Below are 24,743 nucleotides of genomic sequence, written 5' to 3'. Positions count from 1 at the left end.
TAACCCTTCCCTGGCGAAGGACTTCCTGCTGCTCAAAGAGCTCGCCCCAGTGCTGTAGAGAAGTGGACTACAACTCCCATCATGCACTGAGGCAGACCAGCTTCATGCAGGCGGGTTTGACATGCCAGGATGGGGAGCCCGCACTGTCCAGCTCCCGCCTGGCCTCCGAGTCTGGAAATCTTGGGGGGGGGAGCATGCCTGGCGGTGTTGGCTCGGCCCTGGGCCTCGCCTGTCTGAGCTATCTGCACAGGCAGGCTGCTGCGCGGGCCGCAGATGGGGGGGATTTGCAGAGGGCTTCTCACCTCTGGCTCTGCGTGTGCTGATAACATGTGAGGCCCCCATGGCTAAGTCTCCTGGGAGCTAACGAGCCCTCCTCCCCTCCCCCTCCAGCGGCGTCCATTAATCCCGCTGTAATAGGCTGAACCCCCTTGAGGCTCCAAGCAGCAGAAGGGGCCTGGGAGGGGCTCTCCTTTTGCCGTGCCAATAAACCGCAACGACCATGAGGAGCCGGTGGAACCGGCCTAGCCGGACGCCGGGCACAGAACGAGGCTTCCCAGCAAACCGGGGCTGCGAACTCCTCTGTCTGCTGCAGACAGGCCACGGCGTGCGTGGGAGCTGCCTGCCGGCTTGGGCCAGGGCCCCCTCCTCGGCGGGTCTGGGGGGCCCACGCGCGGCTGCTGCTTTTCTGGGGTAGTTGGAGGAGCCCGGGAGGGCGCTGCCCGGTGCAAACACTCGCCTTCAAGGGAGTTTTTTTGTTTGCGCCAAAGGCCATTTTAAGGGGGCGCCTCGCCCGCAGATGGGTTACGAGTGCCAAAATCTGGGGCTGTTCCTCCTTGAGAGCACGCTAGCCAGTGACTAGAACAGTCCGTGGATTGGTGTTTGTCCAAGGGGCAGGGTGAGTGGGGGAGGCGGGTTAAAAAACCCCTTTAGAAATCCGAGGTGGCTCACCAGTGAAATGAGTTTGGGGGCCTCAGCCTCGTTGCTGCAGGCCCTGGGCCCAAGTCACCGAATAAACTCAACCAGATGGCTCCGCTCAGGAGGGAAGAGGGGACGAGACTGAAGCAGCAGGTGATGCTGCAGACGGAGATTGAGGGGCATCTGGGAGCCCAGGGCTGGGCTAGCAAGGGGCTGCGGGTCGGGACTGAGGGGCATCTGGGAGCCCAGGGCTGGGCTAGCAGGGGGCTGCGGGTCGGGAGTGAGGGGCACCGGGCAGGGCTGGGCTAGCAGGGGGCTGCGGGTCGGGAGTGAGGGGCACCGGGCAGGGCTGGGCTAGCAGGGGGCTGCGGGTCGGGAGTGAGGGGCACCGGGCAGGGCTGGGCTAGCAGGGGGCTGCGGGTCGGGAGTGAGGGGCACCGGGCAGGGCTGGGCTAGCAGGGGGCTGCGGGTCGGGAGTGAGGGGCACCGGGCAGGGCTGGGCTAGCAGGGGGCTGCGGGTCGGGAGTGAGGGGCACCGGGCAGGGCTGGGCTGGCAGGGGGCTGCGGGTCGGGAGTGAGGGGCACCGGGCAGGGCTGGGCTGGCAGGGGGCTGCGGGTCGGGAGTGAGGGGCACCGGGCAGGGCTGGGCTGGCAGGGGGCTGCGGGTCGGGAGTGAGGGGCACCGGGCAGGGCTGGGCTGGCAGGGGGCTGCGGGTCGGGACTGAGGGGCACCGGGCAGGGCTGGGCTGGCAGGGGGCTGCGGGTCGGGACTGAGGGGCACCGGGCAGGGCTGGGCTGGCAGGGGGCTGCGGGTCGGGACTGAGGGGCACCGGGCAGGGCTGGGCTGGCAGGGGGCTGCGGGTCGGGACTGAGGGGCACCGGGCAGGGCTGGGCTGGCAGGGGGCTGCGGGTCGGGACTGAGGGGCACCGGGCAGGGCTGGGCTGGCAGGGGGCTGCGGGTCGGGACTGAGGGGCACCGGGCAGGGCTGGGCTGGCAGGGGGCTGCGGGTCGGGACTGAGGGGCACCGGGCAGGGCTGGGCTGGCAGGGGGCTGCGGGTCGGGACTGAGGGGCACCGGGCAGGGCTGGGCTGGCAGGGGGCTGCGGGTCGGGACTGAGGGGCACCGGGCAGGGCTGGGCTGGCAGGGGGCTGCGGGTCGGGACTGAGGGGCACCGGGCAGGGCTGGCAGGGGGCTGCGGGTCGGGACTGAGGGGCACCGGGCAGGGCTGGGCTGGCAGGGGGCTGCGGGTCGGGACTGAGGGGCACCGGGCAGGGCTGGGCTGGCAGGGGGCTGCGGGTCGGGACTGAGGGGCACCGGGCAGGGCTGGGCTGGCAGGGGGCTGCGGGTCGGGACTGAGGGGCACCGGGCAGGGCTGGGCTGGCAGGGGGCTGCGGGTCGGGACTGAGGGGCACCCGGCAGGGCTGGGCTGGCAGGGGGCTGCGGGTCGGGACTGAGGGGCACCCGGCAGGGCTGGGCTGGCAGGGGGCTGCGGGTCGGGACTGAGGGGCACCCGGCAGGGCTGGGCTGGCAGGGGGCTGCGGGTCGGGACTGAGGGGCACCCGGCAGGGCTGGGCTGGCAGGGGGCTGCGGGTCGGGACTGAGGGGCACCCGGCAGGGCTGGGCTGGCAGGGGGCTGCGGGTCGGGACTGAGGGGCACCGGCAGGGCTGGGCTGGCAGGGGGCTGTGGGTCGGGACTGAGAGGCACCGGCAGGGCTGGGCTGGCAGGGGGCTGAGGGTCGGGACTGAGGGGCACCGGCAGGGCTGGGCTGGCAGGGGGCTGAGGGTCGGGACTGAGGGGCACCGGCAGGGCTGGGCTGGCAGGGGGCTGTGGGTCGGGACTGAGGGGCACCGGCAGGGCTGGGCTGGCAGGGGGCTGAGGGTTGGGACTGAGGGGCACCGGCAGGGCTGGGCTGGCAGGGGGCTGAGGGTTGGGACTGAGGGGCACCGGCAGGGCTGGGCTGGCAGGGGGCTGAGGGTTGGGAGTGAGCTGGAAGGACGTTCGCGTGGCCCCTGCTGCACGTGACATCACTGTCATGTTGCTGGCGGTCCCGTCTATCCCATTGCTGCGCGTCTCTGTGACCCCAGGGCTGCACAGCCCCATTGCAGCCGGTTCCCCGTACGGCGCGCACAGGCCGCCTGAGACACCGATTCATCAGCAAGCGAGGGAACGGCCCGACCTGTCTCCTCAGAGCGCCCGCCCCCGCAGTCAGGGGTGCGGATCTGAGCGCTCCTGTTGGAATCTGCTGGAGTCAGCGACCCAGCCCGCCCGGTCCCCGGCAGGAAATGCTTCCCAAGGCCGACGGGGGCGTGGGAGAGAGCCAAAGGGATCCAGCTCGAGCCCTTGAGGTCACGGGATGGGCTCTCCCCGCTCACGGGGGAGGGACTGTGACATTAGAGCAGGGGGGGCCAACCTGAGCCCGAGAAGGAGCCAGAATTTACCCATGTACAGTGCCAAAGAGCCCCAGTAATACGTCAGCAGCCCCCTGACCAGCGCCTCCCCCTCCTTCCCTGCACCTCCTGATCAGCTTTTTCGTGGCATGCAGGAGGCTCTTGGGGGCGGGGGGGCCTGTGGCAGAGCCAGGGGCTGAGCAGTGAGCACCCCCCGGCACATTGGGAAGTTGGCGCCTGTAGCTCCAGCCCCGGAGTCGGTGCCTAGACAAGGAGCCGCAGATTCACTTCTGAAGAGCCGCATGTGGCTCCGGAGCCGCCCCTGGGTTAGAGCATCTTAGCAGCAAGACGCTCTGTGTGCCCGAGGCTGCATTTCTCAATCAAGCCGTAAAATACGCTGGCGCTCAGACAGGAGCATGGCCCTGTTGTGGCGTGTGTGTACACACCTCCTGCCCCAGGGACACCTGCAACATGCAGGAAGCCAGTGCCCTCTGTCCCCCCTGCCCATCCAGCCGCTGCTGATTGCCTGGCATCTCCGTAGGCATTACAACAGGGGCGACTGATGGCCGTATGGCTCAGTCCAAGGAGGACGGATTGTGGGTAAGGGACAGCTGGGAAGAACAGGGGTGTGTGTGCGAGAGCTGTCAGTGGGCACAGAGGCTGGCACTGAGAGGGGAGGAGGTCAGCAGGGGAAAGGGAACCAGGTGGCTGCGAATTTCCGGCCTCCCCTGGACCGAGTCCAGCCGAGGAGGAGAGGGCGGAAGCGGGTGAGAGTGGAGGGCTGAGGAAGGTGGTGGGGCATGGGATGGCAGTGACAGCTCTGTGGAGGAGGAGAACGTGGAGCTGACTGGAAGTGGCAGGGGAAGCAGCCCCCTTTCCCCCTCCCCCCGGCCCACTTCTCTGAGGATGAGTCTAGGCGGGCGAGGGATGCGGCTCCTTTTCATCTCCGTTATTGCTCAGCACTTCTCTAGCGCCAAAACCATGACTCTTCCGCTGCGTGCCCTGCCCCGCCGGTCCCAAAGCCCACTGCGCTCTTGCCTGCTGATCCCTGCGTGTGGGGGAGTTCGGTCTCCTGAAAGCCCCTCTGCTGCTGTGCCAAAGAAACGCCCGGGTGGCCTGGCCCTCCTGCTATTTCTGAAGCCAGGGCGAGTGAGGTCAGAGCTGTCTGCCTCTGGGAAGGTGGGATCCAGAGTTTTGGGATGGTCTGCGCGTTGGCTTCTTGCTCTAATGCCTCTCAAGATGCCGGTCGCTAAATCCGCATTGGAGCACAAGTGGGGAATTAAAGCAAGGCGGGAATTGGAATGATGGGATTTGAAAGTCTGAGATCTCTGGGGGAATCCCCCCCCCCCCCTTGCTGGGGGAGCTGGTCCCAGGCCTTGTGCCATCCTGTCTGTGCAGTGGGTGATGCCCTGTGCTAGCCTGGACTGCAGCCATCTCTGGGGTTGAAAGGTGGCCTGGGACCCCTCGTGGGACGCTAACCCCTCGTGTCTCTTCTCTCCCCAGATGAAGATGTGTGCGTATTTAAGTGTTCTGTGTCCAGGGAGACGGAATGCAGCCGCGTCGGCAAACAGTCCTTCATCATCACGCTGGGGTGTAATAGTGTCCTTATGCAGTTCGCAACGCCGACCGGTATGTCCCCTCGTCCGTCCTGCGGGCTAGTGGGCTGGGGGCTTCGCACCCCTGGGCTGGCCCCAGTTATACCCGGAGGAGACGCTCCAGCTAGCCCATCAGTCACTCTTCCACCGCATGGTGATTCGCCAGACTCCTGGCTCTGGGAATTCCCTTTGGCCATCAGTAATCGAGATCCCGCCCCCGGGGCTTGGCCAACCCTGGAGCACCCGCTGCAAGGACAAATCCAGCCCCTATGGTGCTAGGCTAGCGGGGGTTGGGGTGAGGTTCTCTTCCCCCTTCTCAATGGTATCTCGGCTGCCCTGTGAGTGTCGTCCCCCCCCCCCCCCCATTACCAGACCTGGTGGCCTAGCCTCAGTCCCTGTGTGGAACAGCACGGAATAGAAATCAGGGGCCTAGGGGGGAAAGGGTGAGTCCTAGCTGCCTCTCCGTAGCCTAGTTCCTGTGCCCGGATCCCTTCCTTAGTGAATCGAGTCCTTCCCCCTCCCCTGCTTTTCACTGGCCTCAGGTCCACCAGCAGAGCCCCGTGTCCCCTGCTGGGGTCCCTGTTAACCCCTTGGGTGCTGAGCTCTTCTCCCATCCGTCCCCCCAATCCAGCCAGCCCCAGTGCTGCTACTTTACAGGCACCTTCCCCGAAATGGCTGGACTGTCTGGAGTCCTGGCCCCTCCCCACAGGCCGTGTGCGCCAGTCGTGCCTGCTCCCCTCCCCTGGATTCATCCCTGCCCAGGAATGTGAGCAGCGGCTGGCGCTGGCTGGAGCCAGCCAGGTGCTCTGCACTTTCCCCACTGTTGTTCTGCAGCTGCGGCAGCGCCCCCTGCTGTTCCCGTCCTGGCACGTGCACCTGAGTCCTGACCCCAGCACCTCCAGCTCTGAGCTGCTGCTGCTCCTCGCCTCCTAGCGATGCTCCTGCCCCTTCTACGAGCCGCCCTCTCCTCTCCTCTCCCCCCCCCGGCCAGTCCTGCTGCCTGCCCAAGGCAGTGTCTTGGTGGGATGGGCGTGTTCAGCAGCTTGGGCCCAGTGGCTTGGTGTTAGTCTGCCCAAGAGGCCCTGGGTGCAGCTGCTGACCGAGTCCTGCGTCTCGCCCCTTGGCAGGATTCTTGGAAACATTCCCAGCTCAACCTCCTGGGCCATCGGCTGCGTCTCCACCTCCTGCTAACCTACCCTTGCCCTGTCCGTCCGTCCCTGGCGTCTGTCCAAAGCCTCCCGGACTCCCCATTTCAGGGCATAAAACCCAGCCGAGCTTTCCTCCTTTCCCAGCTGCCGTCGGTCCCAGAGAGCTCCTCTAACTACAGCTCATACAAGTCTCTGGGTAAAGAGAAACGGGGTAAAAATAGCTGTGACATCATGGTAGTGACACTACTAAGGCCACCAGTCAGGAAGAGGAGGGGGAATGAGGCATTTCTAGAACCAATACCAGAAATATCCAAAAGCCAGGACCTGGGAGTAACGGGACTTGACTGCCCCGGACACCTGTTGGAAAAGTAATACAGCAAAACAAAACCTTTCCACTAAGTTCTTGGGCTGTGTTGGGGACACCTGTCTGTTTCAGAAAGTGGAGGCGGTAAGGCGGGGCTCAGCCATTTCAGGCCTGATTCTGACCAGCTGGGAGGAATTGGTAGCAAATGCGAAGTGGAAGGCAGCAGGGGTGAAAGGGATCACGAAATGACGGGAGGACGAGGGATTTCAAAGACTTTAACAAACTCCGAGAACTGGTAGGTGCGGTCCCCAGGGAAGAAAATTGAAGGGAAAAGTTGTTCAGGAGAGCTGGCTGTTTCTCAAGGAGATGCAGCCCAGCCCGAAGCAAAGGAAAGATGGAAAGAATTGGAGGAGCCATATTGGCCTCTTGTTAGAGCTCTTTAGTGACCTGGGAATCCAAAAAGAATTCCCCAGGAAGTGGAAACGTGGCCGACTTGCTAAGGAGACGGACAAACAAATAGCACCAGCACTAGGGGCGACATCCGAGGCCCTGACACAAAACGAGTTCCTCCTGGCAAGGGCAGAGAGGTTCTTAAATACCTCAGGAGCAAGAGAGACACGGGGGAGAGCAGGGCCTGTACTTAGCGGGGTGGAGAGCTAATAACTGATGACTTCAAGAAGGCTGAGGGGTTTAATGCCGGGTTTGCTTCAGACTTGACCCAAAAGGTTAACGGCGACCAGCACCGTTAATGTTAACAAGGAGGAAGGAATGCAGGCCACAGTAGGGAAGGAACAGGTTCAAGACTTCCATCGGCTAGCTGCGTGCGTGGCTGGGCCTGATCACATTCAGCTGAGGTACCCAAGAAGCTGGCTGAAGGAATCCCGGAACTGGTAGCAATTTATTTTTGAGACTCCTGGGGGGTGGGTGAGGTCCCGGAGAACTGGAGAAGTGCAAATATCGTACAATGGGACGCTGGAACTATAGACCCGTCGGCCTGACTCCGAGAGCTGGAAAGATACTGGACCAAGTGATTAAACAGTCAGTCTGCCGGCACCTGGAGGAGAGCGGGGTTAGAAGGAATAGCCAGCACGGCTTTGTCAAGGACAAACCTGCCAAACCGCCCCCATTTCCTCCTTTGACAGGGCTCCTGGCCCGGGCGGGGGAGCAGTAGGCGTGAGAGATCTTGCTGTTAGTCAGGTTTTTGACAGGGTCCCATGTGACGTTCTCAGACGCAAGCTAGGTGGAATGACTGTCAGGTGGGTGCACAACTGGCTGACAGAGGGAACGCTGTCAAACTGGGCGGGGTCCCTCTGGGGTCAGTCACTATTTTCATTAATGACTTGGATAACGGAGTGGAGAGTGGGCTTATAAAATGTGCAGATGACACCAAGTTGGTGGGGGAAGCACTTTGGAAGTAGGATTAAAATTCAAAACAACCTCGGCAAATTAGAGAATTCATCTGAAATCAACGAGATGAAATTCAATCAAGTACTACGCTTCGGACGGAAAAATCCAACGCCCAAGTACACAATTAGCTAGGCGGTAATATTGCTGAAAAGGGTCTGGGGGCTACAGGGGATCCCCAATTGAATGAGTGATGTAGTTGCTAAAAAGGCTAATATTCTGGCGTGTATTAACAGGAGGGTTGGATGTCAGTCATGAGACATCGATGTCCCACTCTAGTGGTGGAGTCCTGTGTCCACTTATGGGCACTGCACGTTAGGAAAGATGTGGACAAACTGGCGAGTCCAGATGAGAGAACATAAGAACGGCCAGACTGGGGCAGACCAAAGGTCCATCTAGCCCAGTGTCCTGTCTTCCGACAGTGGCCAATGCCAGGGGCCCCAGAGGGAATGAACAGAACAGGGAATCATCAAGTGACCCATCCCCTGTGCTAAGCAACCAGAATGATCAGAGGTGTAGAAAACCTGAGTTGTGAGGAAAGGTTACAACCCCCCTGGGCATGTTTAGTCTGGAGAAAAGACTGGGGGGGGCAGGGAAGACTGGGAAACAGTCTTCAAATATAGTCTGGAGAACACGGGGTCAGTTGTTCTCCATGGCCACTGGAGGTAGGAGAAGAAATCAGCTGAGTTCGTAGTTTGGCTCAACACGAGGGAAAACTTTCTAAGGCGAAGGACAGTTGAGCTCTGGAACAGCGTCCAAGGGCAGCTGGGGATCCCCATCGCTGGAGGGTTTTAAGGACAGGTCGGACAAACCCCTGTCCGGGCTGGTCTAGGTTGACTTGGTCCGGTCTCGGCGCCGGGGGCGGGGCCAGGCAACCTCGCCAGGTCCCTCCCAGCCCCACGTTTCTATGATGCTGCCCCCATGGTCTCCTTTTCTCCCTAGGGCTCGCTGGCTCCTGTGAGCCCAGCCTCAGGGCAGCCCTTGGGCTTCCCTGCGCATGGCTTTCTGCAGCCAGATTTCCCCTTTGTTCCACTGACCTCCCCTCCCATTCAGCTTTCATTTCTTGCCCCTTCCCCCCCTACAGCCCCATGAGGACCCACTGGGTTTGTCCTCAGTCCTGCTGGCCAGAGGGGGGCACTGTTCATCGGGGAGGCGCTTCCCCCCCGCTGGGTCTCTGCCAGCGATGACCCCTCTAAAGCCCCAGCGCTTGGTTCTGCTTTCAGATTTCTGTTCCTTTTATAATATCCTGAAAAACTGCCGGGGTCACAACACAGAGCGGTCGGTGTTCAGCGAGCGGACGGAGGAGTCTTCTGCAGTGCAGTACTTCCAGGTAGGAGGGCCCGCTGCTGCCCCGTCTCCTAGGAGCTGCATGTGTCGAGCTGCAGCCGGCCCTGCCCGGGGAGGCCCCCGCCCGCAGGAAGGGCTGTGCGGTACCCTCACAGGCCATGCTCCGGGGCAGACCTGGGGAGGGCAGCATTGAATTGGCCCAGGATTCGTTAATGACAAATGGGAGGGAGGGTGGCCACCCCAGCGCCCCCGCCTCCTTCGGGACAGTAACAGGCGTGGGGAGGAGCTCCGTTTTAGCCCCACTGCCTGCGGGTTAGCGCCCCCTAGAGCGATGCTTGAATGTTGGGCTCAATATTGTCCGTGACGGACGTGTGCCCAGCGCTGCTTTCTGCAGTGCCCTGGGTTTTCCTCGGAGATCTTCTATCCCAGGACCAACTGGCCTGCCCTGCCAAGAGCCCAGCCTGAGATGGCCTGGCCCCCGAGAGGAAAGCCCCCCTGCACCCTGCCCCTCTCCTGAGCAGTCACCCGGCTGCTCTGGCAGTGTGCCGGCTTTGTTTTGGGAAATTCCATCCTCCCCCCGGGCGAGACCCACCTCCCTTTCTGGGGCGTCAACGAACTCTCTCGTGTCTCCTTTAGTTCTACGGCTACCTGTCCCAGCAACAGAACATGATGCAGGACTACGTCCGGACGGGCACGTACCAGCGGGCCATCCTGCAGAACCACAGTGACTTCAAAGACAAGGTGAGGAGGAGGAGGAGAAATCCCGCTACCCCTCTGTCAGACTCCAGAGGAGGGCGTGGCCGGCAACGTTGGGATCTCCTCCCTTGGGCAGTTCTCCCTTCGGACCACAGGGCAGTTCCCCCACCTCGGGTGTAGGTCAGGGATGTATTTGGCGAAGCGTGGGTGTGTCTTCACCCAGCCTCTGAGATGCTGTCGCCTCCCCTGCTAGGATCCCTGTAGCCTTTCTGCACTGGGTTTGGGATCAAGCCAGCAGCACGTGTTCGACCGGCCGTGTCCCGTAAGCCCTTGGATCTGTGCTGTCCGGGGTCAGATAGTCGTGCCCGCCACCAGGTGGGTGTTTGCAGTAAGGTAACGTGCTGCCAGTGGCCCCAGTGCTCCGTGCGCTCTCGGCTCGTGTCTGCTGACAACCACAGAGCGCAGCAGCAGTGTGTTAATTTAAACCCTGCGTCACTTCCCGCAGGAGCTACTTGCCAACACGTACAAAGGGAACGAGTGCGACACGCTGGCCGCGTCGGGCTGCTGAGCTGGGCTTTCTGCTGTCTTGGCCAGACCCGAAGCATCATTAGGTCTAGTCTGACCTCCTTTGTAACAGGGAATTGCTCCCCATTCCCCTGCACTGAGTGCAGTCCCTGGGGTCTGATTAAAGCATCTCGTTCCGAAAGGCTCCTGGTTAGCAGATCTCGAGAGTGGAAAAGCCCCTGTCCGCTGGCAGTTTGTTCCCCTGGTTAATTGCCCCTTGCTGTTAAAAGTGGGGCCTCGTTTCTGGCTTTAACTCCCAGCCGTCTGGTTCTTGTTCTGCCTTTCTCCGCTACGTTAACGAGCCCTCAAGCACCCCGCGGTTTTGCCCCGGGAAGGTCGTAGATGCTGCAAGAGGGGACCCGATTAATCTTCCATGAGCCAAAAAGATTGAGCTGCTTCAGTCTCTCACCCAAAGGTGTTTTTCTAGCCTCTGAATCGTATTTGTGGCTCTCTTCTGCACCCTCCCCAGGTTTTCAACCTCTTTTTTTTTTTTTAGAACTGGCCGCAGCGTTGGGCTCCCAGTGGCGCCTAGAGGTGAAATCTCTTCCCTGCTCCCCTGTTTTCTATACCAAGGGTCACACCAGCCCTTCTCGCCATACGGGGCACTGGCAGTTCCCTTTGTCCACCATGACACCTACGTCCTTTCAGAGTCGCTGCTCTCCAGTCCCCGGTCGTAGGGTTGGCCACCAGCCCTTGTCCCTAGAGGGATAACTTGGCGTTTGCCTATGTTGAAACTAGTGTTTGAATGGGCCCAACGTGCCAAGCGATCCAGATCGCGCTGCAGGTCTGTTATATTTATTAACCAAACTTGTCATCTCATCAAAACCTGCAGTCAGGTTTGTGTGATGTGACCTATTTTTCTGTGTTGACTGGCATTAATAAGATTCCTCTCCTTTAATTCTTTGAATCCCGTATCAGCTTTTTTACTATTTTGCCTGGGATTGACGTCCGGTTAGCTAGGTCATCCTGCTTGTCCTTTTTGAATATGGCTACAAATCCAGCACTTTTCCAAGCATGGGAATTTCCTTGATATTCCAGGATTTATTAAAAATTAACAGAGATCAGGCCAGAGATCTCCTCCTTGGCCAACTATTTTAAGACTCTTGGGTGCAAGTTATCCGGGCCTGCTAATTTAAAAACGTTTCTACCTAGTGAATGCCGTTTCACATCTTCCTTCTTCACAAATGGACTGGAAAGTCTGAGTACATCATGCTGCTTTGTTCCAAATACAGGACAGAAATAATTATCGGACGCTTCACCTTTTCTGCATCATTCATAATTTGCCTGTCGCCGTCTGGCGATGGGCCTGTACCATTGGCCGGGGTTGGTTTTTTTGGTTATGTGGTGAGTGTAGCAGGAACCAAAGTCATCAGAGGTGGGTCTGGTCCCAGAGATGGTGGTGGCGTTTCTCATCACACTGCACCTTCCATCCAAGGGTCCCGAGGCTTCCCGGCGGTAACGCCGGGGAGTCTGTTATAGAGCAAAGTAAGGCATGAAAATGGGAAACGACTTTCCACGAGGCTGCGGCAGATCAGGACTCGAACCCAGGAGCCCTGACTCCCCGTCCGCTAGAGGGGACCCTAGTGCTGGGCACTGGCTGGGATGGCGAGAGGAGGAAAGCAGGACAAGCCAGCTCCATTGCCCGAGTCACCTGCAGCTAGACGAGACAGCGCCCTAGGAAAGGTTCTGCTGGGAGCTGGGCCTCTGGCCGCAGGGCTAGCGGGGCCTGCTCTCGGCAGGGGCACTGGTTGCCTGCACCCAGAACGTCCCAAAGCAGCAGCTGATCCGGCGCCATGTGTTTAGCCTGCGTGGTCCGATGCCTTCCGACCCTGCAGGGGAAGGGCCGGGACCGGCAGCATCGGGCTGAGCCGTGCAGACGTGGCTCCCGCCAAGGGCTGTGCCAGGGATCGCAGTGCGGCGGCGCTGGGTACGGGAGGGATTTCTATCGCTGGCACAAGCAGGCGCCTGGTTCTCTCCAGCAATGACCTCAGCCAGGCCTTGGGAGTGCCCGTCCGCCTCCGCCCCCCTCAGGAGAGGGGAGTTCAGGGTCTGACCCACACAGGCCTGGGGCTCTCGGCCGAGTCTCCCCTTACTGTGACGGGGGCATGGAGCTAGAGTGGGCCCCGCCCTTCTCCCAGCCAAGAGCCGTCGGAGGGCAGATCACCAGGGGCTGGGCCAGATTTGAGCTGGCGACCTGGAGGTGCCCCCCTCCCCACCCCCGCATGGAGCAGTACTGAAAGTATCGTGTATTTTCCGGGCAGGCAGAAGCTGTGAGTGGTGATAAGGCCTGGCCCAGTGGGATCTGATCCGTGCTGGGGACGTCTAGACGCTCCCGCCATCCACCTACTGAATAATACAACAGCGGCTCCCTAGTGTCGGCTCTTGGCTTGCTTCCTGGGTGCCGGGAGACGCTCTGTTCCTAGCAGCCGCTTCCCTAATGGACCCACACGATCTGGGCACCGGACTGCCTGTCTGACGGGTATTGGCATTGATGGCCACACCCACTTCATGCCATCTTGGTCTATGCGTGTGACCATCCCAATTCCCGCCATCCATCACACGGAGACAGAGGGGCCTAGTGGACAGGGCAGCGAGTGGGACTCTGGAGACCTGGATTCTGTTCCCAGCTCTGCCACTGACCAGCTGAGTGGCCTTGGGCAGGTCTTCCACGCTCTGTGCCTCGGTTTCCCCTCCCAGCCTTTGGCTATTTAGCCTGTAGATCTTTGGGCCGGGACTGTCTCTCGCGCGGTCTGTGCAGCGCCTGGCGAAGGGGCGCCCGGTCTCGGTCGGGATCTCTAGGTGCTACTGTAATACACGTAATTAATAATTGAGATTAAGACTAACCAATTAGGCCACTCTGTCAGCCAGGGACCAGGGCGAGCCAGCTGGCTTTGTTCCTGGAGGGTCTAATTAGGACTTGCGCAGCCGGGGAGCCGCGTGGAACTAGCGTCTGCGCTTGTGCGGATTTCACTCCTGAGATTTGCAAGGGAGCCGTTGGTATCGAACGCTGTTTCTCTCGATGGTTTGGTGCAAGGGCTGGTCTGCAGTGAAGAGTCCAGCTAACACACCTGTGTTGGACTCGCTGGTCCCAGGGTGAACGGAGGATGGCAGATGCTCCTCCTGCGTTGTCCCTTCATGTGCCTGGTCCTGTGGCGGGACTGCTCGGCCCATCTGCCGGGAAGCTTTGCCTCCGAGGAAAGGGAAGCGCGGCAGTTCTGGGCTAGTAGCCGCTGGTGTAGAGTCCCTCCCATCCCCAGGAGGCCGTCCTCTGTGGGTGCGACCCGAGGGACGCCGGGCTCTGTCGACTCTGGGGCCCGGGAGGTGCTAGGCCTCGGTCCTGAGTTAGTCAGCGCTTTCGCCTTCCACAGCCCCTGCCACCCTCAAACCAGTCGCTGAGACTTCACTGAGCCGCACCCTCTGGTGGGGCCCGTTTTTCAGAGGGAGAAAGCGTGGCGGGATTGAGGTGCCTTGTCAGGTCGCAGCCAGTGGCATATCTGGGAATCCCAACCTGCTGGATCCCAGTGCCGGGGATAGAACCCAGGAGTCCTGGCTCCCAGCCTCCCCGTCCTAATCCACTAGATCCCATTCCCCTCCTAGGGCCGGGGATAGAACCCAGGAGTCCTGGCTCCCGGTCCCTTTTTTCTACCCTCTCAGCTGTGCTTGCTTTCAACTTGGTATTTGTCCACTGCTTTCAGCTACTCTGGGAGAGCTCCGTGTTGCTGCTGTTTGATCCAATAGGGTTAACTGAGAGTAAACATTTTTTCTTTTTTATTGGGTGGGATTCTCTCCAGAGCTCGCAGGAGGTGACAACGCTGACTCTGCCAAGGCAGGGGACCTCGTTCTGTAAATCCCCTGACAGATCAATATCTGGGTGAATCCTTTTTTTTTTTTTTTTAATGGGGCAAAGTTAGACACTTGAAGCAATTTCCCCCCCCCCCCCCCCCGCAAGCAAAGCTGTTCCTCCCAAACCCACGCGAGGGGCAGGCCGAGCTCTGAAAGCCGCGTCTTTCTACCAGGAACGGCTGTTTTGAAAATCTGCCTTTGTGGATAAGCTTTTTAATTTCAGTAGCTTCTTATCAGAAGCCGGCACAAAGATCTGCGTGCGTGTAAGAGCGACTGATGCAGGCGGGCGGCTCTATCTTCCGCCGCCGTGGTGCTAATTAAACAATACGCGCTTTGTGCCCTGCGAAATCCCTGCAGCCTCGGTTCTCTTGTATTTGTGAGTTAATGTCTATAAAAGGAACCCAGTTAAAATTCACCCAATTGGGGCTCAGGCCGTACGAACCCCGAGACCGCCTGGAATGATGGACAATCTCTGACTCTTAGGAGATGCTGAAATGCAGCTCCCTCGGGGGTGGAGCTTAGCCACCAGTGCAGTGCCCAGGGGAGATTTGACCCAAAGACATGGGGACCAAACCCCAACCGTTGTAAAAGGGCTGTCGGATCATTTTGGTCCCTGCCGGTGAGAGCTTGGTTTGAGGTCTCGGGCAGGTGGTGGGATCTGTGGGGAGTTCAGAGGTTTCAAAGTGGGGCGGGACTTAGCTCTGCTTTCTCCAACTCAAGCAAATATTTGGGCGCGCTCCTTTCCAAGGGGCGGCTCGTTTTTAATCCTCCCATCTTGGTGGAGGGCCCTGAAACGGGAATTCTTCCATCCTGAGCTGCAGTTTCAGCCTGGTCGCTGGCACGTGCAAGCCGCCGGGCGAGCGAGGCACGCCGTTCCCCGCGGCGCAAGCATCCGAACCGAAGGGGCTGAACCAGCCCACTGGGTTAGGCGGTAGATTGAGGGCTGGGGGTGGTTATCGGCAGCTGCTTCCACTCACTCACTCACTCTCTCCCTCCTCTCTCCCCAGATCGTTCTAGACGTCGGCTGCGGCTCCGGCATCCTCTCGTTCTTCGCCGCACAGGCTGGGGCAAGGAAAATCTATGCAGTGGAAGCCAGCACGATGGCGCAGCACGCGGAGGTCAGTACTGCTCTCCCCCACGCAGGGCCGGCTCCTGCGCAAAAGCGTTTTGGGGAGTTCTCCTCAGCCCAGCCCCAGGGCAGCAGGGCACTGGGGGCGGGAAGATCAGCCTCCAGGTGGAAGAATCACATGGTTGCGAGGGTGGGGGCAGGCTTGGCCAGGCCAGCCCAGGCGTTGACGGGATTTCAAGCCAGGTAAGCCTCCAAGCTTCCTCGTGAGGCTCCCTGGGAGATGGGAACGCCATTTCTGAGCGGTGGCCGAGCCAGCGAACGGGACGCCGAGGAAAAGCCGCCGTGGATCGCCGCGTCCCGAGGACGTGCCCCGGGAGCTCAGCATTGCTGCCAGTCCAGTGAGATCAGCGTCCTGGCACTAACCTCAGGAAGCCGGACCGGCATCGGCCCAGGCATCTAGTGAGGTGCTGCTTAGAACGGCGAAGGCTTCGTTTGACGGTGTCTAACCGACGTGCAGACGCACCAGGCTTCTCTCTGTGCTGCGGCGCCCGCGCCAAACAGACGGACATAACACTGCTTTTATACTTGGGCTTCAACAGGAGCTGAGGCCCGGCGGGGAGCTGTGGAGTGACATGGTGGTGCACTCACTCGCTGTTCTCATCTAGAGAGAGCCCCCCTCTGCCAGCTGGGTCCTATCCTCTTTATAGGTGGGGAAACTGAGGCACAGGGAGGGGATGAGATTTGTGCTATGTTGGTGGCGGAACCAGAAATAGAACTCAGGCACCCTGCGCTCGAGCCACGAGACATGCAGGACTCCGGGGCTAGATTTTCTTTTTTTTTTTTTTTTTTTTTGCGGGAAATAAGGAGAGAAGCTGAAATAGTCTGAAAAGCGAAGTTTGGAGCCAGTTGATGAAACTGGGCCAGCACCAGGCTCAGTTTGTTTATCCAGAGTGTGATTGTCAGGACTCGGACAGCTCACGAGAGCGGCATTCCCAGGTTTGGCAGGGTCTGGGGAAGATGGAGTGAGATCAGAGCATCCCTAAGTTCTGCGGGTTTCTGGCGATCTCGTCTGGGCCCTGGCCGCTAAACCTGATGAATTTAAAAAAAAAAGTGTGTGTGTGGGTGGGGGGGGGGGGGGAGGAAAATTGTTTGCAGGCAGAACTGGTGCTAGCAGGGTCCAGTGCGACAGCAGCTGAGAGGAGCCAAATTCATGCAGCTGGTGGAGGCTGGAAGGCTGTTCTTCAGATGCCACCAGGGTAAGGTCGTGGCAGAAGGAGGCTGTGGTGATGCATGACCAGGACAGGGCTGAACGACAGGGTAGCTCTGCTTTTCCGGTCTCCTGAAGTCTCCAGACTGGCTGTCTGGCGGGAAGAGAAGTGTTCGTCCAATACGATCCAGTGAGTCAATCCCGGGGTAGCTGGAGGAAATTCTCTGGCCTGTGCAGGAGCTCAGGCTGTGGGATCTCGTGGTCCCGTCTAGCTGTCAGATCTGGGGACGGGAACTAGCAAACGGTCAGAGTGCTGGAGGTGGGGTCAGGAAATGGCAGCTTCCTTGGAAGCGTGCACCTCTGCGGAAGACGGGGAGTGACTGACGACCCCACTGAGGAGACAAGCTGTTGCTGTGGGGTCGCTGCTGCTATCTGCCTACTTGGTTGCAAGTTGTGGCAAGTGTGTAGAAATGCTGGATAGCTTTGGCATTCTCGTATCTCCCGGCTGCTGTGGTCCTGCCCGTGGGACCCCAAGATGCTGCTGGTTAGTTATTTCTGAAAGCAAAGACCCGAGGGGCAAGCTCCGGAACCGGTGTTTGTTTTCTTCAGGGAGCTATTGTCCTGGAGTCTGGATCCCTTTTGTTAACCGGTCACTCCGCTGACAAACTATCGCAGACACACATAAAGCTGGGATTACCGGGGGCTCTGTGCGCAGGGGCGCTCGTTCCACGCTGAAGTGTTAGCACAGCTGTACGGCTGCTTGGCCTCAGAGGCAGGAGCCGAGTCAGGGCGTGAGGGGAATCTGAGAGAAGACCAAAAAGGAAAGAAACTGTCTGATATATTGGCCCAGAGAACCTAAGGGGTCTCCTTGAAAGGATCGTCCTGGGTGGATCACCAGGTATTCTAGCACGTCGCGTTAGAGAGCTGGGATTACTCGCGCTTCAGGCTGGCAAGGGAGGGGAGCCGAGAGCCAGAGTCCAAAGTCCATCCGGCCAGAAGTTGCTCATTTCACAGCCTCTTCCCGGTTCCATGCGCTCCAGTCTGTTACTGTGTATTTGCAGTTTGGCCCATTCTTCCTTGGCAGATCGCCTTTCCTCCCGGAAATGTTCTCCCCCGGTCAGTGACCAGAAGCCCCCATCCATTTTGTATCATTCCCTCTCCCAGTAAGGATCACAACCCGAATTCCCAGCACAGTACAGACTGAGCTTTGACTGGTGTGCTCTCGACGCAGGTCACGTCGTCCTCTCCTGCCTCGGTTTACCCATCTACGTGATGCGGGTGTCGGGAGGCGCGACCAGTTAACCAAGTGGTTGGAAGATGCCCAGTGCTGGATACGGGGAGGAAGGGGGGGTGAAAGCACTGAATCTGTGGGTGGAACCATAACCCTGTCTTCAGAAGATTCCCTGCTCTTAAAGGCTCTGAGCCAAATTCATCCCTGGTGTCACTGACATCACTCCAGTTGCACCAGGAAGGACTTTGGCCCAGTCTCGCTCAGCTGGGGATGAAACTGACTGACTTTGCCCCCCTCTTGCAGTCGTTCAGTTACACGAGACCATTTTTGCCCGGATGTGTTTTTAGCACAATTTGTGATAGTCCCAGCAAATCCCATTGCCCGTTCCTGGGCTGGCGTCAGCCGCAGATGCCCACGGACCATTCGGGATCATGGGGCTGGCTTCGACCCGGGAAGTGGGGGCCGCCTCTTTTCCTTTCTGACTCCTCCTTCTCCTCACCCAGGTTTTAGTGAAAAGCAACAACCTCACGGACCGGATCGTGGTCATCCCCGGCAAGGTGGAGGAAATCTCGCTTCCCGAACAGGTGGACATAATTATCTCGGAGCCAATGGGATATATGCTCTTCAACGAACGCATGCTAGAAAGCTACCTGCATGCCAAGAAGTACTTAAAGCCCAGTGGTAAGTGATCGGTGCTGACCGAAACACCCCGTTGCGCGATGCTCCTTTCCCCACAGACATGGGGGGCGTGTATTCAGGGGCAGGTGAAATCCAACCACTGTCTCCATGTTTAAAGGCAGGCTGGTTCCATGTGGGTAGTGGGGATGGTAGGGCAGATAACCAGCTCTTGGTGCTCTGGGATTTCCATTGCTGGGGGAACATCGGCTGTGGAGCCCGAGCGATCAGGGTCTGTGGGGCAGAGCGTTACACCCGAATCGGGTCGCCTGTGCTTGGGGCCGGCGAGGACGCGGGAGTTGGGTTTCGTTGGCTGTCTGGCTTTCTCGCTATGGTCCACGTTGGGAAACGCAGCCCGCTGGCACGCCGGTGGGAGCTGCGTCTGCAGGCTCCGGCCTCTTGCGCTGGGACAGAGACCGGCGGCGTCCTCGCGGGGGTGAGGGATTCATGCGTCACACTTAACGTGTTTAGTGACGGGGGGTGGTCCTCGGGTCCTGGCTCCACCCATAGGTGTCTAATGCATCGAGTGACATGGTTTCCTTGCCCTGGCGGTGTGAGGATAGCCACTCGGTGAGCCCTCAGCGGCCCAGGGTCTCCGAATACAGCCTGCAGGGCCCCACACGCAGCTGCTCCAGAGAGAGACGCGTGGCTCTAGAGCATTGCATGCTGGGACGGCTAGCCAGGCAGCTCCTCTGTTATGGAGATCAGGTCCGGGTTCCCAGGCAATACGGCCGCTCTGCTAGGCAGAGTCTGGGCCGCGTGAGCTGGTGCCCCTGGGTATGTAGCAGGCCCCTCCAGCAGGGAACCCTGGCTCAGGGCCTGATTCCACGACAAATGCTGCCTGGTGGGGTGGAGCGGAGAGCACCCTGCATGGCATGGTGGTGGGCTCCACCTGCTGGTAGGCTGGGGAACGACCGGGCGATCCAGGCGGGTGCATGAGTCGTGGTTTTGACCCCTCCAGCCCAGGAAGTGCTCTGCGTCGCCGAGGGGCCTGAGCTGCCCCATCGGGCATTTAAGCAGCAAATCAGGCAGTCAGCTGCCCTCCTGGGCCTCAGGGCTGGTGCGAAGAGGGGCCCGATTTCATCTCGTGACCACCAGGCCCCTCCGGCTCTTCAAAACCAAGTTCACTTCAGCATCTGCTGCTGCAAAAATGTGACCGCAGGAGCGTGGCTGCAAGAGCTTCCGGGCTGGAGGCTGACTCGCGGCGCCCTCTCCTGGCGTGGGAGGGAAGCAAAGGGGCTGCCTGCTGTGAAAACGGGAAGGCCTGGGCTTGTCTGTGGGTAATGTGCTCCTCACAGGGGGGTTGGGGCGGGGGCGCGGGGCAGTAGAGTGAGAAGCTGCTGCTATTGCCCCGGAAATGACTCTCCCCCCAGGCCTGGGGATGGCCGGGCTGCCCGAGCAGCGTGGGGATAGCTGGTTCCCTTTTGATGTGTTTGCAGCACTGTCTCTTTAAAAAAAAAAAAAAAAATCCTCTTTTTAATATTCCCCCAAATGGATCACTTGCCATCAGACCGGCTTAGCCAAAGCCAGCGTGTGCCGTGTCGCCGGGCTCCCGAGCGGAGAGGTGATTTGCAATGCAACGAATCTCGAAATGTAATTAAATTGTGTTCCAGGCAATTTCCCAGAGGAGCTGACACGACTCATCAGCCCGAATGTATTCCGCCCTCCCGAACGGGCCTGACCCCGTCCGTCCCTTTGGCCAAATTTGAGTCACTGCCTTCATCCAAAAGAAACGCTCCTAGAAAAACCCATAGCCGAGGGTGCATGTAGCTGCCTTGTTACCGGGGGAGGGCGGGACCAGATCAGTTCTTAACTTCCTGGAGAAAAGGATCTGGAACGGTCTGTTGCTTCTGGTGATGAGAAAGCAGCATGTGTATGTTCTCGTTAGAGGTGTTGGTATTTAATTAAGCTTGGCAAATTAAACTATTCCAATATGTTGCACAGAGGTGGGGGATGGACTTTTAGCACCTCTATTCCCACACTGTCTTGAAAACCCTGATGCTTAACTTCTCTGCCATCTGTCTGACAGAGCAGCGAGCTCTGTCCTGACCTTGCGCCGCTCAGACGAGCCTCCGGGACCGATTTGGGAGAGAGCAGATCTTACCACACGCCCGCTTGAGGCCTGATCCTACAAACTCCTCTTAGCTTCAGGCTGAGCGTGGCCGCAGGCTTGGGCTCTGGCTCCGGATGTAGGATCTCCCTGGCTTTGTCGGTTCAGAAGGTTGATTTGCGGGTCTTGTGTTTCAAACACGTCGTATCCCCTAACCCGCCAGGACTTCAGCAATGCTTGCGAGTCGGAGCGCTGCCATTTATAAAGATGAGGGAGGGAGGGAGACATTACGCAGGTGAAGAACTGTTTTAGGCTGAAATTTAAACGGGAAAAAATCATCCCCCAGTCTGGAAGGAAGACCAAAGAGGGGGGGGGGGGAGTCTTTGGCGTTTAACATGCGGGCAAACTAGTAACATCAACCACGTCGATATTTCTGTTCTCGCTGGAGTCATCTGCCAACAGCCGTTCTTGGTCGCTGCAAGCACAAGCCTTCAGAGCTTTTCTGGATATAAATTAGTAGGGAAATGGACGGGCTGAGTGAATTCAGGGTGAGCGAATGGGCACTTTTAGTCCCTCCACTGAGTTGCTGTGGCTCAGCCAAAGATTAAAGGTGGAAATCGGAATCTGACCAGTTCGGCGCTGCCGGCGTCTCAGCCCGGGCTGCCTGCGGCGCGAGACCTGCCGGCCCCTTTGGAGCCACTTACCAGAGCCGCTCCGAGGACAGCGACAGTTTGGCAATGTTGCAACGTCTCCAAGGCGCAGACTTTCAGCCCTGCCCAGGATCGGGGCCCCCTGTGCCAGGTGCTGCACAGCGCAGCAGGAGGGAGGCACCGACGAGCAGGAGGTGAAGCTGGGCGTAGGAGGCAGGTCTCCTGAGCTCGTCTGGTGCCCTGCCCTGGGTCACGCCGGCTCTCCTGGCTACCAATGCGTCTTTAGTGGGGGTTGGGGGCACGGGGTGGGGTTTTGTGAGTCCAACTAGTCATAGTTCCCACTGTCCACGGGCGCCCGCTTTCCGCCTGCCTCTCCCCCCGATGCTGAGGAGATGGGGGCTGGGGTGGGCGTCAGGAGGGAGGAAATGAACGACCGGGTCGGCTGTCGTTTTCTGGAGCGGGGCTCGGGTCGCTGGCCTGGAGCTGCGCTAGGTAATGGGGGGGTGAAGAGGTTTTAAAGTGGTGCGTAAAGTGAGGGGGAGGGAAGAGCTGCGCTACCAGTCTAGTCCTGCCCACGCCACGCTGGGGTGGAGCAGTGCTGCTCTCCGGCACGGTGAAATCTGGAGGGCGGGGCCCCCATCCGCCCGGGGATAAGCAGGGTCACCAGCTCTTGGGATTTAGAGCCCGAGTCGGGGGATATTTGGGGAATTTTCCTCAAGCCGCAGCTCCTGGAGCCACGTGGGTCGGAGACTGGTCTCTAAAGTCAATTTTGTAACCCTGGAGACTGGAGAAAAGCCTGGAAATGTGAACCTCCCTCCCAGCTGTTCTCACCCGTTGGCAATTGTGAGTTCTCTGGGCGCTCAGGGTTGGCAGTTCTGCCGAGGTCCTGGGCTAGCTACGGATCCAATCCCGTTAGCTAACGAGTCAGACGTGGCCTTAGGCACTCCAGCCTTTAATCTTGAAACTTTAACCGCTAAAGCCACCGAGCTGTGCTCCGATCCCAAACTCTGCCGCCTGGCTTCGTACAGTCCAGGAGAACCACAGAAGGGACATTCTGGCATTTGCAGGGCTTCAGAGAACGTCAAAGGGCTTGATTAGGGGCCTCTGAAACTCTCCTGTGGGGAGAGCTTGCAAAGAGCGATGATTGACCTTAGAGAGGGGACATAAATCTCTGGCGAACTGTGGAGAGAAGGGGGGATCGGGGGCTTCTCCCAATCTCATCAACCAGGGACTCGGTGAAACTGAAAACCAGCAAATTCAAAACCAGTCCGAGGCGATCCTATTCCACATATCATGTCCTTACACTGTGGAACTCCCTGCCACTGGATGGCTTTGGGGCCAAGGACTTGGATGGATTCCAAGAGGTTTTGGCCTTTTCTGCAGCTCCTGAGAAGAGCCTGAGCCGTTGTTAATGGTAGAGTTCTGGAGCTGTAAAGCCGTCTGCTTTGGGGTGCAAGTGAGTCAAACTGTTAGCGAGTGGGAGGCCTTTGTGGGGGGCAGATTGTTCCACGTCTGCTACCGCAGGCCTCTCGCACCTTCCTCTCCAGCAGCTGGTGCGGCCTGCCGCCAGAGGCGGGATGGTGAGCGAGATGGGCCCTCGGGACTGACACGGCTTGGTGGAGCCATCGCGGGTGGGTGGTGAGAGCGATCGGGCTGGAGGAGACGGCGCGCTCTGGGGGCTGCCGGGGAAGGGGATAGAGACGGGGGAAGCAGCTTGGGCAGCGTCGACGGGCCCCACTGTCACAGATCGCAGTCGGCAGCTATGGCCCTATGGCAGAGAGCCCAGATTGCAAAGCCAGGTGGAGCCATCTCATCCAATGGCCGGCTGCCGAAGTGTAACGCTCGGCCCCCTGCCCTCCGCTGCTGACCTGCCGCAGACCGCGCTGTTTGACCGTTTCTCTGTGACCTCGTTTGGCCGAGGAGGCCGGTTAGTTAGCTGGGGGGACGGCTCTGTGCCCCCGTCGGTCTCCGTCCCGCCCAGCCGTAACCCTGGTGGGTTCCATGTGCTTTGAGACCTGAACGAGGCAGGTGAACGACTGGCTTAGCTCTGATCTCTGCTTTGGGCTGCCAAGGGGGTGTTGTGCCCCTGCCAACTCTGCAGCCCCCCCACAGTTCAGTACCTACCGAAATGTACCAAATCGGGTGGCATACAGGCCAGTTGCTGCCTGGGGCGGGGCTTGGCCAGAGAGCCGGGCTGATCCCAAATCAATCTTCACCTCTTTCCAAACACATGTTGCATTGGGCCTGTACCTTTGGCTCTGTGCTGGGGAAAGCCCTGGAAAGGGGCCGGGCGCGCTCTGACTTAGCCAGGGCTGGGCTGGGGGAAAAAACACCCTGGGAAATTTTGGGGGGGGGGTGGTGGAGAGAGAATTTTTTTGGTTTTAGTTGAAAGTTTCTGCTGAAAACGTGAAAGTTCACTAGTTTTGCTGACAGTGAGCAGTGCCGTGCCTCATGGGAGATGTAGTCCAGCTGGGGATCCCTGCCCATAGAGGAGAATGAGGACACAAGGTGCAAACTACATCTCCCATAATGCAACATGGTCTCCCTCTCACGGGGAGGGAGGGAGGCCCTGGTGTATTGTGGGAGATGTAGTCCTGCCAGGGAGCCAAAGGGGACCCAAGGTGCTTTGGGATGGATGTTTGCGCTAAAAGCTGACTCTTTTCCTGACACATTGTGTTGCTGATGAAGTGTTTGGGAGGGAAAACTCCCATCCAGGGCCCGGGTAACCTGGCTCTGCCGTGTGGGGCAGCCTGTGCTTGAGGGGTAGGACGGGACTTGGCGTGACCCCCTCTGCTCCCCTTCCAGGTAACATGTTCCCCACGATCGGCGACGTGCACCTGGCCCCGTTCACAGACGAGCAGCTCTACATGGAGCAGTTTACAAAGGCCAATTTCTGGTGAGTCCTTTCCCTGGCGCGAGGCTGGTGCCCAGCAGCGGGTTCAAGGCATGGCGGGGGCTTTCACCGGGAGGAGAGAGCGCCCCCCGCAGTGGGAATATTGTGGAGGGTGGATCTAGGTTTCTGCCCCTCTCCCCAGTATCTCTCAGAGGCGACCGTGTGCTGGAGCGGGTAGGACAGCCCGGTCCTGCTGTCCAGCCGCCACGGGTCCTGGCAGAGACACCCAGGCAGGGGCACGTGTCAACCACCAAGATGGGGTGGGGACAGCGTTTGGTGCTCAGGGGGGCACCAGCCACTAAGGAACTGCCGGGACTCCCCTTCCCAGCCTGGAGCTGGCGCACCGCCCCTCCCCCTCGTTCACAGGGTGTTTCCACCCCCGGTTTTAGCCCTGATGTAAGTGGCTCCATAGCCCAGGTGAGCGTGGACCCAAACCCCCTGCATGTAACGCGCTTGGGTCTCGGTCCAGTTCCCCAGGGATCAGGTCCCCAAAGCACTGTCCTTGTCGGTCCCGTTGTGGTCAGCCTTGGCCGAGGCGAAGGACTGAATGGCCCCTAGAGATAATCCCCTCCCACTGTGTCCCCGCCACGCCACGCCAGGGTGAGGCGGGTTTCGCTGGCTCTCCGGGGTAACACCCAGGGTACATGGCATACGCTGCTTTGATTTGGCGCCCGCCTGTCTCACAAGAAGATGCTGAGCTGTTGTCTGCTAGTACTGAGTCCCCCAGGGGGTTCCAAGCGACGCCCCGATCTCCTTGGCTTCCCTAGTCAGCCCCAGCTCTGCTCTGATCCGCCTCGTGTCTGCGCCGGAGCCCCAAAGGGAC

The 24,743-nt window shown here is 59.6% G+C and overlaps 1 protein-coding gene across 1 annotated transcript in view; it reads left to right on the top strand.

Annotated features, from left to right (window-relative positions):
* CARM1 (coactivator associated arginine methyltransferase 1) overlaps window positions 1–24,743 on the top strand; it is a 52,744-nt gene that overhangs the window by 19,273 nt on the left and 8,728 nt on the right. The window contains exons 2-7 of the mRNA XM_054013123.1: window positions 4,808–4,933; window positions 8,979–9,085; window positions 9,679–9,783; window positions 15,153–15,263; window positions 18,156–18,333; window positions 23,833–23,923. Of these exons, the coding sequence (XP_053869098.1) occupies window positions 4,808–4,933; window positions 8,979–9,085; window positions 9,679–9,783; window positions 15,153–15,263; window positions 18,156–18,333; window positions 23,833–23,923 (718 nt within the window). The remainder of the gene's footprint in view (window positions 1–4,807; window positions 4,934–8,978; window positions 9,086–9,678; window positions 9,784–15,152; window positions 15,264–18,155; window positions 18,334–23,832; window positions 23,924–24,743) is intronic.

Source organism: Malaclemys terrapin, chromosome 23 (assembly GCF_027887155.1).
Source record: "Malaclemys terrapin pileata isolate rMalTer1 chromosome 23, rMalTer1.hap1, whole genome shotgun sequence".
NCBI classification, from domain to species: Eukaryota; Metazoa; Chordata; order Testudines; family Emydidae; genus Malaclemys; species Malaclemys terrapin.
Note: the sequence above shows the minus strand (reverse complement) of the source record. Positions and strands in the feature narration are given on the sequence as shown.